The 14,116-nt window shown below is 41.5% G+C and overlaps 1 protein-coding gene across 1 annotated transcript in view; it reads left to right on the top strand.

Annotated features, from left to right (window-relative positions):
- HECW1 (HECT, C2 and WW domain containing E3 ubiquitin protein ligase 1) overlaps positions 1 to 14,116 on the top strand; it is a 154,332-nt gene that overhangs the window by 98,332 nt on the left and 41,884 nt on the right. The window contains exons 15-19 of the mRNA XM_058677941.1: positions 4,302 to 4,407; positions 5,317 to 5,413; positions 8,725 to 8,808; positions 9,197 to 9,306; positions 13,924 to 14,044. Of these exons, the coding sequence (XP_058533924.1) occupies positions 4,302 to 4,407; positions 5,317 to 5,413; positions 8,725 to 8,808; positions 9,197 to 9,306; positions 13,924 to 14,044 (518 nt within the window). The remainder of the gene's footprint in view (positions 1 to 4,301; positions 4,408 to 5,316; positions 5,414 to 8,724; positions 8,809 to 9,196; positions 9,307 to 13,923; positions 14,045 to 14,116) is intronic.

Genomic DNA, 14,116 nt, shown 5'->3' with positions numbered 1-14,116 from the left:
AGGAGTTCTAAGCTCCCACCTTTGGCCTAGGTCAGCCCCAGCCATTGGAGCCATTTGGGGAGTGAACCAGCAGATAAATCTCTGTCTCTGCCTCTCTTTTCACTCTCTCTGTAATTCTGTGTTTCAAATAAAAGTTTTAAATCCTTTAAAACAAATGAACTCGGGCTCGGCAGCGTGGCCTAGTGGCAAAGGTCCTCACCTTGATCCCATATGGCCGCTGGTTCTAATCCCGGAAGCTCCACTTCCTCTCTGTCTCTCCTCCTCTCAGTATATCTGACTTTGTAATAAAAATAAAATAAATCTTATAAATAAATAAAACAAATGAACTCATTGCATGAGGATGAGAAAGGTGACATGATGACTTTCATGTCAAAATGGGCTTTAGAGATTGCTTCACTCCTACCGTTGCATGCATTAAATGGCAGTGTTCCACCCATTAAATGCCAGTGGTGCCCTTTGTCTCGCCAGTCATGGTAACAGTGTAAGCAACAGGAAAAAGGCAAAGGAGTGCTGTAATAGTCAGGGTTCTACAGGGAAACAGAACCAATACACTGTCTAGCTAGATGGATAGAGAGATGAGGGGATTTGTTGGGAAATTGGCTCACTTGGTTCTGGAGGCTGAGGAATCCCACACGAGGCTGTGTGCAAGCTACGGAGGCAGGGAAGCTGGTAGGGGGCTCGATCTAAGTCCTGAAAACCCAAGATTCTGGGAATCTGTGATGCAACTCCTATTTTACGCTGAAGGCCTGGGAGCCTGAAAGAACATCTGAAGGCTAGGAGTTAGAATGGTGCTATTAAAGAACAGAATGTGGGCGGCTGTCCCAGCTCAAAAAAAGGGAATAAATTTACATTACTTCTGCCTTTCGTGCTCCATCAGGGTCCTCAACAAACTGGATGACACCTGCCTACTCTGGGCGAGTACATTACCCCTACTCTTATGCCCATTCCAATACTGAAAAGCCCTCGCTAACATATCCACAAATAATGCTTTGCCACTATCCCTTACCTCAGTCAAGTTGGCACCTAAAGTGAACTACCATCAGGGTGGTAGGTTGGTAGACAAACTGAGAATAGTGTGGAAACACCAGAATAATCTGGTTTGCCATTACAGTGAAGCCAGCAGAAATATGAATGTCAAGAACAGTAAGTGAAGTATTGCCTTAGACCACAAATTTCCACCACATGTATTATAAGCAATAGGAATTTAGCTCCAGCAGTTTTTGTAGACTGTATTTTAGAGAACGATATTTTTCATGCACCAAAACGAACCATTCTCCTGGATTCCCTAACAGTTGACTGTTTTATGTAAACTGAACTTAAAAACATAATTAAAATCAGTTTTGATATAAGAATCCTATGTTCAAATAAAAATGAAAATTTAAAAGATATGTAAAGGCAGAAGACCCTCGTGGTGAGACATTGCAGGGACTCAGCTGCCAACAACCCTGTCATTGTTTCTACTGCCAGGCAGGAGTCTTCATTAATGACGTTTGTCCTGAGAGGAGTAATTGCTACCTTGCTTCTGGTAATATGTAGATTTCCTCTTAATTCTATATAATTCATTTTTGGTTGCAGGTTTGATTGGAAGTTTGTCAGTAAGCTTTTTGTTTATAAACAATGTTCAGCGATTATGGAAAAGATATATGGAAAGAAAACAATTTAGAGACTGACTATGGTTTTCATTGGAGACACATCCTGGTATCCAAAAAAGCTGACGATTAGGTCTTGTTGTCTGTGTTTCTGTATGTCATTATGTTACATTGCAGATAATTTTCACACCATTGAGATTCTTCTACATTATTTGGCCAGAAGACTCTACCATCACTTAACTCTAATTTTCTTTGTACCTTTTCTGTTACCCACTTTTTTGCTTTTACTAATTGAATCAAACAACTCAAACACAGATCTCTCTTGTTTCCAAGAGTTAATTTTGAAGATTTTGTTGAAGATATATTTTCTCTAATAGAAATAAAATATATTTATACATTACAAAAATAGAAATTATATATATTCTCATTCATAAATTTCTTGCTGTTGAACTTTATTGTATCCCTAGAAGAAATTCATTCTCTGATGCTCCACATTTTGAAAACACAGGATTCTAGAGATTAATGCGAATTTGTCAGCTGGGTCTTTACTCTGAACTTTATAAATTTTTCTTAATCATAAGGCCTCCAGTGTTTTCAGAGAGTGTTGGGTTGATTATTAACCCAGAGATATTCTAAAACCTGCAATTTTCAATCAAAGCTTTAGATAAACCCAACAATACACATTTCCAAATGGCAATGTCAAGGAGAAAGGTATTTACCAGTTACTGACAGCTACTTTCTGAAGATAACTATTTTGTTTTGTCTAGGGAGCTAAGTGTTTGAAGTTTTCACATTTACAATTATGATTAAGGCTGTCAACACCAAAAGAAAAAGAAAGTGCTGAAAGTAGAGCCTACTGCAAACGGGGTTTTACCCGGTCATAGAACAGCTGTAGTTCTTATTTGCAGTTGGGTACTCACTCTCACTTGCTCGCTCACCCTGTGTGTGTGTGTGTGTGTGTGTGTGTTTGTGTCTCCTGGGAATCTCAGACCAAATGGATCAAGCACTAGCAAATTTCAGTAATATAATAATTTGGGTTTTCAGTTGGAAAATTCAGTCTTCTAGTCATCTTTCAATAGTTAAAAGGGAATATGGCAATGCCATCATGTGTACATGAGATCCAGTCTGTATTCAGTTGCTATTTGACATTATTCAGGATAGAGTTAGTACCCTCCAGGGCTGCATGTAACCTAGCACAAGCAGGATAGAGATCCCAGAAATGAGCCCATACGTGTGCACTCAACTAGTCTTCGACAAGAAAGCTGATGATAACCCAGGGAAAATGCCTGGTCTCTTCAACAATTGCTGTTGGGACAATTGGTTAGAAGCCTGCAGAAGTAAGAAGCAAGACTACCACCTGTCACCTTATGTAAAAATAAGCTCTAAATGGACCAAGACCTAAATCTACACCCAGAAACCATCAAACTACTAGAGGAAAACATAGAAAGCACTCTACAAAATATAGACATTGGTGGAGATTTTTTAGAATAGTCACCAAAAGCACAGGCAGTCAAAGACAAACAAAGGGGGCTAAGTAAAACTAAGAAACTTCTGTACAGCAAAGGAAAGAAACAACCAACCGAATGGGAGAAAATCTTTGCGCACTGCACAATAGATAGGGGACTAATATCCAGGATTTATAAAGACTTTCAGAAACACAATCATGGTAAAGCAAACAAACCTGTGAAGAAATGAGTGAAGGAAGTAAACAGGCATTTTTCAGAAGAAATTCAAATGGCTAATTGACATACAAGAAAAGGACTCAGGCTCCCTAGCTGTTAGGGAAATACAAATAAAAACCATATTGAAGTCCCACCTAACTCCAGTGAGACTGGCCTACATTCATAAATCTACTAACAATACCTTTTGGTATAGATGTGAGGAGAAAGGTGCCCTACTCCAGTGTTGGTGGGAATGCAAGCTAGTGCTGCCACTATGGAAATCAGTATGGAGAGTGCTCAGACAATTGAAAATGGATCTATCCCACTTTGGAGAACATATCCAAAGGAAGTAAAATCTGCATATGATGAAGTTACCTACAGCCATATATTCATAGCAGCACAATATACAATAGCAAAGACATAGAAACAATCTAGTTATTCATCAAAAGAGGACAGGATAAAAAAACTGTGGTATATCTATTCCATGGAATACTACTCAGCCATTAAAAAGAATGAAATTCTACCATTTGCAACAAAATGGTCCTAATTAGAGACCATTATGCTCAGTGAAGTAAACCAACCCCAAAAGGACAAATATCAGTTATTCTCTCTGACATAAGGCAACCTTCATGCAAAATACAAGTTAAATAGCTATATAGATAAACATGTGTATCCGTACATCCACACAGATGAACTGTGTAATGGAAACTGGCATACCAGGAAGATAGGGTGTAGTATGCATCTCTACTCCCAAATGAAATTGACATTTCCAATGAAACTGTTAAATATATATTGACAATAGGATACTAGACCTACCATTGTCTATAGGTACAATGCCATGATATATTTAAATAGCAGAATTTGGGGCTTATGACTGTTGTTGAAGGACTATACTATTATAATATGGGGAAAAACAGTGGGGATGATGGGTTAGGTGGAAGGGAGAATCCCTGTGTCTATAGAATGTGTCATGAAAAAAAATAGTTTTTAAAAGAGACTATCTGAAATCAATGACAAATTTCTATGCTTTCTACATTTGTTTTTAAATTAGGCCTCTGAAGTCTCCAGAAACAGAGGCGCCTCTTTACTGGCCCGGCCAGGACACAGCCTGGTAGCTGCTATTCGGAGCCAACATCAACATGAATCATTGCCACTGGGTAGGTATCACCCTTCTTTAAGTCCCTGGATACCCAGGGTTTAACCTTGTTTTTCTCATTATGACTCCTTTAGCTTTCAAAATTCTGTTTTCTTTCTCCCTCTCTGTGACACAGCCTACCCATCCCTTCCCCTAGCCTTTGCTCCCACCTTTCTCTCCTTCCCCCTTCCCTTCCTCCTCTTTTTTCCTTCTCTTCTTTCTTTCTTCTCTCCCTCTTCCTACACCACTCTTACAAACTCTCCTGTTCAATGATTTGTTCACTCCAGCCTCACAGTTTCATTGAAGGAGAGAATTTTATCATTAGTATAGGTGGTTTTTAAGGTTTACCCCTCTTTCATGCAAATAGTGTGGAAACTTGGTAGTCTTCATCAGTAACCTTTACTAACTTTTTCCAAAATTCATGCCACTCATACCAGGAGAAATAAGGTTGAGGGAGTCTAAATAATAGGTATTTCCATTATCAGTACTGGGAACTACATGGTCAAGTGTTCTAAGTGTCAAGTGCTCAGAAAAGAATTTCTTTGAACTCATAAAGGATTTTCTGCCATGAGAAACATATAGTAAAATAACCAAGAAAAGTTAAGGAGAGAATAACTTTTCTCAGAAAACTACTTTATTCTGTTTCACCTTTTCACACAGAGAAGTGATTACCAAAATGACTGATAAATTAGAGATAATTAACTTAGATCTGATTCACTGTTCACTTCATCTTTTAAAAAGTGGTAATGCAATAACGTCACATGTTAAAAACTCAAGAGCTTACTTTTATTTGTATGTTTTTGCTAAGTTTGCTCCTTACCCTTCAAACTGCTGCACTAATCCTGGGATCAGGTGCCCATTTTCCAATCATCAGGGAAATTACCTCTGAGCTTCAGACTCAACCACAATTCTGCGCTTTTGTCTGTTTCAGCATATAATGACAAGATTGTGGCATTTCTTCGCCAGCCAAACATTTTTGAAATGCTGCAAGAGCGTCAGCCAAGTTTGGCAAGAAACCACGCACTCAGGTAGGGCTCGCCCTTCCCTCCTCGCCCCCAGGGCTTTCCAGCCGCCTTCCCCTCTGTGACAGGACATATGCTTAGGCTGCGTTTTAGTCATGCATTTCAGCTGTAGTTTGAATCCTCACAATGAAAGCTCCAAGTCATTCTAGGTTCTGGCAATTGGCACAGGCACAATCAGAGATATTTGTGTGGTCAGGTTACCTACGAGCTATACCATGTGAAATGATTACTATTTATTTAAAGGAAAGCAATAGTGTCCATTAAAAATTGCTTATGTAAAATAACACATAGGTCATTTTTAATTTTGAAATGCAATTCTTTCCTGGGAAAATTAATATAGGATGAAAATATTCAAACGTGAGCAAACTACCAAAGTGGCCTGTGTTTCTAAGCACTTCCGTGCTGTTGTCCATCAGGGTCCTTTCCTCACTAAGGTCATCTCTGGAACTCTGAATCACTTCATTATATTCACCTGAAGTGACAAAAAGAGAATATGTCCATGAATTTAAATCCTGTTTTCTTGCAAAGATAAGCAAGTGTCTCTCTTCCTCAGTTTACTATTCAGTGTTTCAAAGACTAGAAACGCAGGAGTGTGTTCAGTCTGTCCAAAACCAGGGGCCAGGAGCTTCCTCCAGGTCTCCCACATGCAGGCTTTGGGCCGTGTTCTGTTGCTTTCCCAGGCCATAAGCAGGGAGCAGCTGGGATTCAAACCAGTGCCCATATGGGATGCTGGCACCACAGGTGGAGGCTAAGCCTATGACACTATGGCACTGACCCCCACCAAATGGTGTCTTAATCATTGTGCCAACGTGTGCCGCATGTAGAATAATTTTAATAAATTATTCTTTTAAAAACAGAACAAAGATCTTTCAGTGACTGAAACTGACTCTAGGGCCACAAAACTTAACAGAAGGGAGCCAGGGAGTTAGACACTGCCCCATCGGGGTCCTGCCTTGTTCCCTGACTGTAGCATAAGGGGAAACAGGACCCTTTTCAAAGTCTGAGAATAGGAAGGCAGACCTCTCCCCAGGACTCCGCATGAGGAACAGCTGGCCACTTCCTCTGAAGTCCCCAGGTGGGGACAGCACCCTCTCCTGCCGTGACTGTGCTAAAGGAAGCACGCAGTCTGTCTTAGGTTCCACAAGCCGGTTGCTGGATTGGAAGGTAGAGGGTGAGTTCTCAGAAAAATGTGTTCAGCAGACACCAGTGAATGGTCAGGAAGCCAGAGGCAGAGGGGGAAGAGACAGCCACAGAGCCCTGAGGTTAAGGGCAAGGTTATCGTGCAGGGGTGTGGCCACAGTCACTCTTCATTCATTTCTTCCTTCATTCCTTCTTGTCATCTGGCTATTCTGAATCAAGACCGTGCTAGATGACTCTGTTCTCAAGGAACTTAAAATGATTCCACCAAACAGATAATAGACCAGCTTTGAACTTTTTTTAAAAGATAAATTTGTAGCTTCATGAGCTTTTAAGCACCACGACAGACGTGGTCAGAATTCAGTGATAATAGATAATGTGGCGGTATGGATAAAAAGGGTTTCTGTCCCAAAGACAATAAGAAAAAGAGTTTTCCCAGGAAGGATATTCAAGCTAAAACCTGAGGCCGTGATGGAGCTGACCTGAGATGCAGGAGGGAGATCAGGGGGCGTGTATACAAAGGCCCTGGGGCAGGAAAAATGAACAGCAATGGAAGAAAGGCTGAAAGAAAGCTAATGTGGCTAGATGTAGATAGGGAAGGAAGGAGAGGCCATGGAAGAGTTGAAAGGCAAGGCCTTACCAGTAAAAAAAAAAAAAAAAAGGTTGGCATCTTTGTTTGAAATGCACGTTTATTTGAAAAGCTTGCAGGTACTCTCAGCAGGAAGGAAATAGTGTTATAACTGTGTATTTGATTGTTACTTGGATGCTCTAGAGAGCAGATCAGCAGAGCAGGGGATAAGATGCTACAAGCGGCTGTGTAAGAGACTCCTGTGAATGAGAGGATGGTTATGCAGTGCTGATAGAACATGAACGGAAAGAGAGCAGCTCATGGTGATGTTAGGGATGCAAAAATAGGAGCTGATGACAGCTTACAGGTAAGAAGTAGAAAGCAATTCAGACAGCCAGCCAGGCTCCTGCAGGTGCATGTGTCCTGGAGCCATTTACACATGGGGAATCATGGAGGGGGAACCAGCTAGACCAAAGGAAAAAAGAGCTGACTTTGAGATCACAGGGCAGATGTCAAGAGTTGCAGAAGATAGGTGGTTCTGCAGGCATGGGCTCTCAGGAGGTTTTTCCCCTGGAGTTTTCCTGATGGTCAGCGGACACAGGTAGGAGAGATACCCTCAGATTTCCTCCCCTGTTCTTGGTACCCTTGAGATGAAGTCTCAGGGACCATCGGAAATCCCCCATCCTACTGAGACTACAGGAGAGATTCATGTGCATGCAAGAGTATGCAATGTCTGACAGCCACCAAAGCTCCCAGGAAAGCATGCTTAGAAATGTGACATGTGGCTGCAGTCAACATGGGGGTATAACAGAATCACTACACTGAGGGTGGGGGAAGGGTTTTTATCACTAGCACAACACTTTGCTGCTCTAACAGGGTTGACCCTCGTCAAACTTAACCTTTCAGCTATCTTCAGAAATAAATATAAATGTGAACCCTAAAATATGTTTTCCCGTTAGCTCACAGGTGGGGAGACTAGGGGTGTAACTCCTCTAAGGCACACCTGTATCCTTGGGTGTGGTGTTTATAATATTTGAAAAATGTCAGGAAAGTAGAGCACAAATTTAATTTAATCAAAATAGGTGCTACTTATCCAGATTCTTATTTGAAGTTATTTGCCACCTTGGAGCTGGAAGTCGTATGCAAGGATCACAGTTGGCAGGTTCTAATGAACAGAGATGAACCAACTGGTCTCTTTCAGACTCTTGGCTGGTCTGAAGACCATCCAGGGTGATATTCTAGATTCTCTATCAGCCAAGGCATTTCTTAAGAGATTCCCCTGCCCTTTTCACTTTCTTCCCATGGTTCCCAATATGCCAGGAGCCTGGAGAAGTTCAACAGCATCCCTCCCAGACACCAGCTGTCTCAGTTATTCAAGGACCTGCCTTGGCTCCTCAGCTTCTGTCCCTGTGTGAGTCAAGGGAGAGCCTGCCTTTGTAGGCTCCAGTGAGTGTGCAGCGTGAGCTTGTGCAACTTGACCACAAAGTTCACTGTTCATCAGGATAGTGCTGCCCAACTGTGTTGCAAAAAGAGGGTACAGGCAAGAAAGAGGTTAATTCCTTATCTCCTAAACTGGTGAGGAATTCTCATGTTCATTGCCATTTTGTTCCAGGGAGAAAATCCATTACATTCGGACAGAGGGTAATCATGGGCTTGAAAAGTTGTCCTGTGATGCGGATCTTGTTATCCTACTAAGGTAAGGGGCTGAGCCAGAAACAAGCCTGGGCAAGCTGCTCTGGGCAGTTCTCCGCTGCAGCTGTTCTGAGAGGTGCCCGCTCAGAAGCCACTCGTTCAAGAACATTCTAGCAACTTCCATTGGCAGAAGACCCTGGCCTTTGTACCTGATGTCTGCAACTGTGTTTATGTTTACATCTGGGGGAATCCAGAGCTGCACACAGTGCTTGGCAAAGACTGTTGTGGCAGTTTTAGAGATACACCGAGAAGTTGCAAGCAGGATGTGGCTGCCTTCTTGTCTCACGTTCAAATCTAATCATTGTTATTGTGAGAACTGTAACTGCTCTCACCCCAGTTCATGAGCACCTCCTTGATGATGAAGAACTAAATTTCTGTCTTTAACTTTGCAGTCTCTTTGAAGAAGAGATTATGTCCTACGTCCCACTGCAGGCTGCCTTCCACCCTGGGTATAGCTTCTCTCCCCGCTGTTCACCCTGCTCCTCACCTCAGAACTCCCCAGGTAACTTGAGCATCTGGCCTGCTCTGTCCTGTGTGTTTCCGCTCCAGGAAGGTGAGTGGAGGGCAGCTGTGTGTCCTCTCATCGTTCCTGTCCATGTCCTGATTGGAAGGCCACTCACTAAGGCATTGGCATGCTGCTGCTGCCTTCAGATCTAATATCCTAAGCTTGCATTGGGTTTAATGCTTAAAAGAAAAGAATTTTTCATAAGACGTTAAAACAATGTGAAAGTCAAATTTGGGAGCCCCCAAATAGTTTTATGAAAGCCCAGCCATATCCTTCTATTGAGATTTTTTCTATAGCAGCTTTCACACTGCAGCAGCAGAAATGAGAATTAACAACAGAAACCAAGTCGTTTGCATATCTTAAAATACTTGCTTTCTGGCCCATTGCAAAAAATATGTTACTTCCCTCTGCTATAAATTACTGTGGCATGCCAAAAATGCTTTCCAAGCATTTTCAATAGAAATATCCCTTCTGAAACCTTCTGCCTTCTGACTCAGAATTCTTTTGGATACTAGTTTCAGCAACATATTCCTAGGGGTTGTTGTTCTGTCTCCACAAAGATTCCAAAGAATTCTGGCACTATATGATGCTGTTCCCCAAGTTTTCTTTCTGTACGATAATGAACTTACTTATGACACAGTGATTATTGGAAAACACTTTCCATTCCAAATGAGTATTGAGCTGAAGTCATCAAGATAATTAGCTTAGGTCAATTAGGTAGGTCAAATTCATACCCCCCCAACTGAATATAGGTTTTTGGAAAGTTCTCCTCTTTTTATTTGACATGCAGTTTTACAATATTGTAAGTTTATACGATAAACTCATTTTATAACAGTAAAAATGAAAAATGTTAATCTGAAAAAATCTAGGAACTTCCTGTCTCCCAGCCTGTAGTATTGGTCCATGCTTTGTATTTCAAGCAATGGGGGGATTTAGAAGAGAAAAATTTAGCAGCAGCACACTGTCTCAGGCAGGTCACACGCTAAGAATTCTCATAGGTCTCCCAAACTAGAATATTTCTTAGTTTAGTTACTCCCAGTTGTGTCAATTAGAACTGCCTCCTAGAGGAAGTCAGCTAGTGGCTGAAATCTGTTTTTGAGACAGCATTTACCACCTCTGCCTCCAATAAAGTGTGCCAGTATCACTGGTAAGGAAACAGCCAATAGCAACCTCTGACACACAACATAATTGAGGTCCCTTTGCCTGAGTAATGTAGGACCAGATCTTTATGAAGCAGAAATCAGGAAAATAAACCCTCCCCAGGACCCCGAGGTAACCTGCTTCTGGAGAGCAGAGTCTTCCGTTTGGGGAAACTTTCCTTCTGCAGGATAAGCTGCCAGACACAGGTTGACAAACTCACAAACATGTCTAATCTTTGACCGCCAACCTTGAGGAAGAATGCATGATTTTAACATGACTCTATAGGAGCGATTTCATATTGCAAACAAAAAAATATTAAAATGATTTGGTAAATCATAATTGTTACGGATAACTTGCATGAAAATACTTTTAGAAGTTTGCTAAAAACAAAAGTATATTTTGGTGCAAAAGAAAATTGAAATGCACATTTTTCCATGAACTTTTTGAATGCCTCTGTTATGGATGAATTTCAATATTTTGCACCAAAACACACACACACACACACCAACTAATCTTGTACTTTCATTTTCTTTTATTTTTTTTCTTTTTGTATTTCCATTTCCCACAAACTCTTTGATGTACCCTTATACAAAAGGAATCACGTTTCTTGGCAAAAGCATGATTGACTCCATGAATCTAAATAGTCATTCATTTTGCCAAATGAATTAATTCCTTATTTTCCAGTTTTGATGAAAGGATCCTAGATTACATAATATAAATACAGTAAATTTCACAATTCTCATTATCTGAGACCTTTATGAAATTCATCTAGGCAACAAAGAGTGATGAATCACAGGCATTTATTCTGAAGCACTTGGTGAAGTGTTAATTATTTGAAAAATGCAGTCATGGGGATAGTGGTAGTTTCGGCAGTGGTAAGAGTCACAATATTGTAAACAGCCTGTAATTTGCTTGCAATAAATTATATCTGGACTTGCAGGCTGGTGTTCTAGTTTGACCTGCATCTTGAAACCTAACCTTTTAGCAAGGCCTGTGTTTTCTCATGGTGGCTGGGGTTCTCTCCTGTCCCAGGTGTTACAGGCCGCCAGCGCTTCCTTGCCTATACCACTCAGCTGCTCTCCTGTCCCCCTCTGTCCCAGTCACATTATCCACTCATTGTTTTTTCATTCTCAAAGGCTGTGAGCCTGCCTTTTGCCATCTGCTTCCTAAGCGACTCCTTCCGCCGCCATTCGACACTCACAAAAGTACCCATTCCATCTGCCTTCCCTGTGGCTGGCCTTCCTGGACTCCAGTGACCACCTTCTCCACCTCAAATACAAATTCTTGCAGTCCCATTCCTGATCTTGTCATCTCTGAAATCACCAGTCCAAGCCCCTTTTCCCTCCCCACATGCTTCCTCACCTGTGATCCCTGTGGCCTTTTGTCTTCCAAGGGGTCTCCAGTTCCTAGTGTGTTCCTTTCATCATCTTTATCACTTTAAATTTTCATTTTCCCCACACCTAAAATACCCAACCTCCTTCTGCACTTCTAGCAAGTGCCACCCTAATTGACTTCTCTGTGAAAGTGGAAGCCACCAAGCAAAACTTTCTCAAATGCTTCAGGTAGCATCCGGGACATTAAGTGTTGCATCTGTTTCTTTGGCCATTCTTGTAGCATCATCCTCTCCCAACAATCCTGAAGCCTCCTCACTCTCAGGCTGCTTTCTCTTCTCCTTCAAATTCTGTTTCAATTCTTTAAAGCTACCATCATCAAAGATCAAACTCTTGAGCTTCTGCCACAGACTGCTGCTTTTTCTGTTGTTGCAGAATTCAGTGAATGACACCACAGCTCTTTCAGTTACAAATCTGAAAACTACTTCTCCTCCACCCGCCATATCTAATTTATGGCCTCTTAAATACATTCCTAATCTGTCCACTTCTCTTCTGCACTGTATTGACACCAACCTTGTTCAGTTTGGACTTTTTAAAACCACCTACATGCTCTCCAGTTTTCTGTCTCATAACACAGCTCACATCATGTAGTCCCAGGGAACGACTTCCTGTTAGGCCTCAGCACAGCACCAAATGGCTCAGCGGAGGGGCCTTGATTCTGTTGATGTGGCGCTTGTCCACCGCTCCTGCTTTGGGTTTGCATCACCACTGTTCTTACATCCTATGAACCATCAAAGCAATAGGACCACTGTTTCTTCATTCTGCCTCAGGACTTTTGTATGTTCCATGCTCTCCCTGCATGGTCCTTCTCTCCACTCATCTCCTCTCCTAGTTAAAGGTAAGACTTTTCTGACTCGCTGGATCAGAATCACACTCAATCCCAAATACTCTTTTTTTTCTTTCTTTTTTTAAGATTCATTTGTTTTTGTTGGAAAGGCAGATCAGATTTACAGAGAGAAAAAGACAGAAAGATCTTTCATCTGTTAGTTCATACCCCAAATGGCTGCAACAGTTGGAGTGGAGCCTGTTTGAAGCCAGGAGCTTCTTCCAGGTCTCCCACGCAGGTGCAGGGTCCCAAGGCTTTGGGCCATCCTCAACTGCTTTCCCAGGCCACAAGCAGGGAGCTGGATGGGAAGCAGGACAGCCAGGACACGAACTGTGCCAGTATGGGATCCTGACACTTGAAGGTGAGGCCATCACACAGGATCCATGCCTCTTTACCCTTCACTTCTTCTCCAGGACAGCTGTCTTGAGCATGTCCATCTTATTCTGATATGTCAAGGAAGTGGATTCTCTTCCTTCATGGGTTGGCAGTCAACTGTTTCTGTGCGTTCATTTACTAATATAAATCTCTGTATTTACTAGTATAGATTTACTAGTATAAAAATCTGTATTGTAAGCTTAGGACTTGCAACACAGCATGTAACTTATAAAAAATTATAAATTCTAAAAAATTGTTGAATGGGTAGGCCATGATTATGGTTCTCTGTAACACCTGGATAATAGTAACATGTATTCCTTTTCTCTTTCATGAAAGGGTGTATAGAGATAATAAAGATTATACAAAATACTAAAGTGAAATAAATTATCCTCTATTACACAGTCAATGAATTATTTTTATTATAAAATTTGCTGTTATGATGCAAGACAACCTAATATAAATTCCTCAGTGCTCTGGGCCTTACTATACGATATGCTCATTTTACCATCAGTATCAAAAGCAGGGACATGACAACAACATAATATTAATGTCCTAGAACTGCCTTGCTACAGTTGCAGTCACTTCCTATAGCAGCTGACACAAAAAGTTCAGTCTAGCCGAATTTGTGTTCATGGATCCAGATTAAGTACCATCAAGCCAAGATAATGTTCACCCAGCTACTTTTAGAAGAAAGAAATACAACTTGAAATATTTGGAATGGCAGACATAGTCATTCCCGTTTTTAGCTTATTATTTCTATTTATTATAAAGTCACTGAGGGATGACAGACACGAGGACGGAGGAATGCGTTTCTGAAGGGCCTTGATCTGCCGTCGCTGTGTGTGTGCCCCTGGGAACAGCGCCGTGTGCTTCTCTCTGCAGGTTTACAGAGAGCCAGCGCGAGGGCCCCTTCACCCTACCGGAGAGACTTCGAAGCCAAGCTCCGCAATTTCTACCGAAAACTCGAAGCCAAAGGATTTGGTCAGGGTCCAGGGAAAATTAAGTGAGTGTCCTAGTGCTTAGCACTGAATTCAAATGGTAGATATTATTCTGTCCCTTTGGAACCCAGATACCT

Source organism: Ochotona princeps, chromosome 20 (genome assembly GCF_030435755.1).
Source record: "Ochotona princeps isolate mOchPri1 chromosome 20, mOchPri1.hap1, whole genome shotgun sequence".
NCBI lineage: Eukaryota > Metazoa > Chordata > Mammalia > Lagomorpha > Ochotonidae > Ochotona > Ochotona princeps.
The sequence above is the reverse complement of the archived record's forward strand: the minus strand, read 5'-3'. Positions and strand labels throughout refer to the sequence as shown.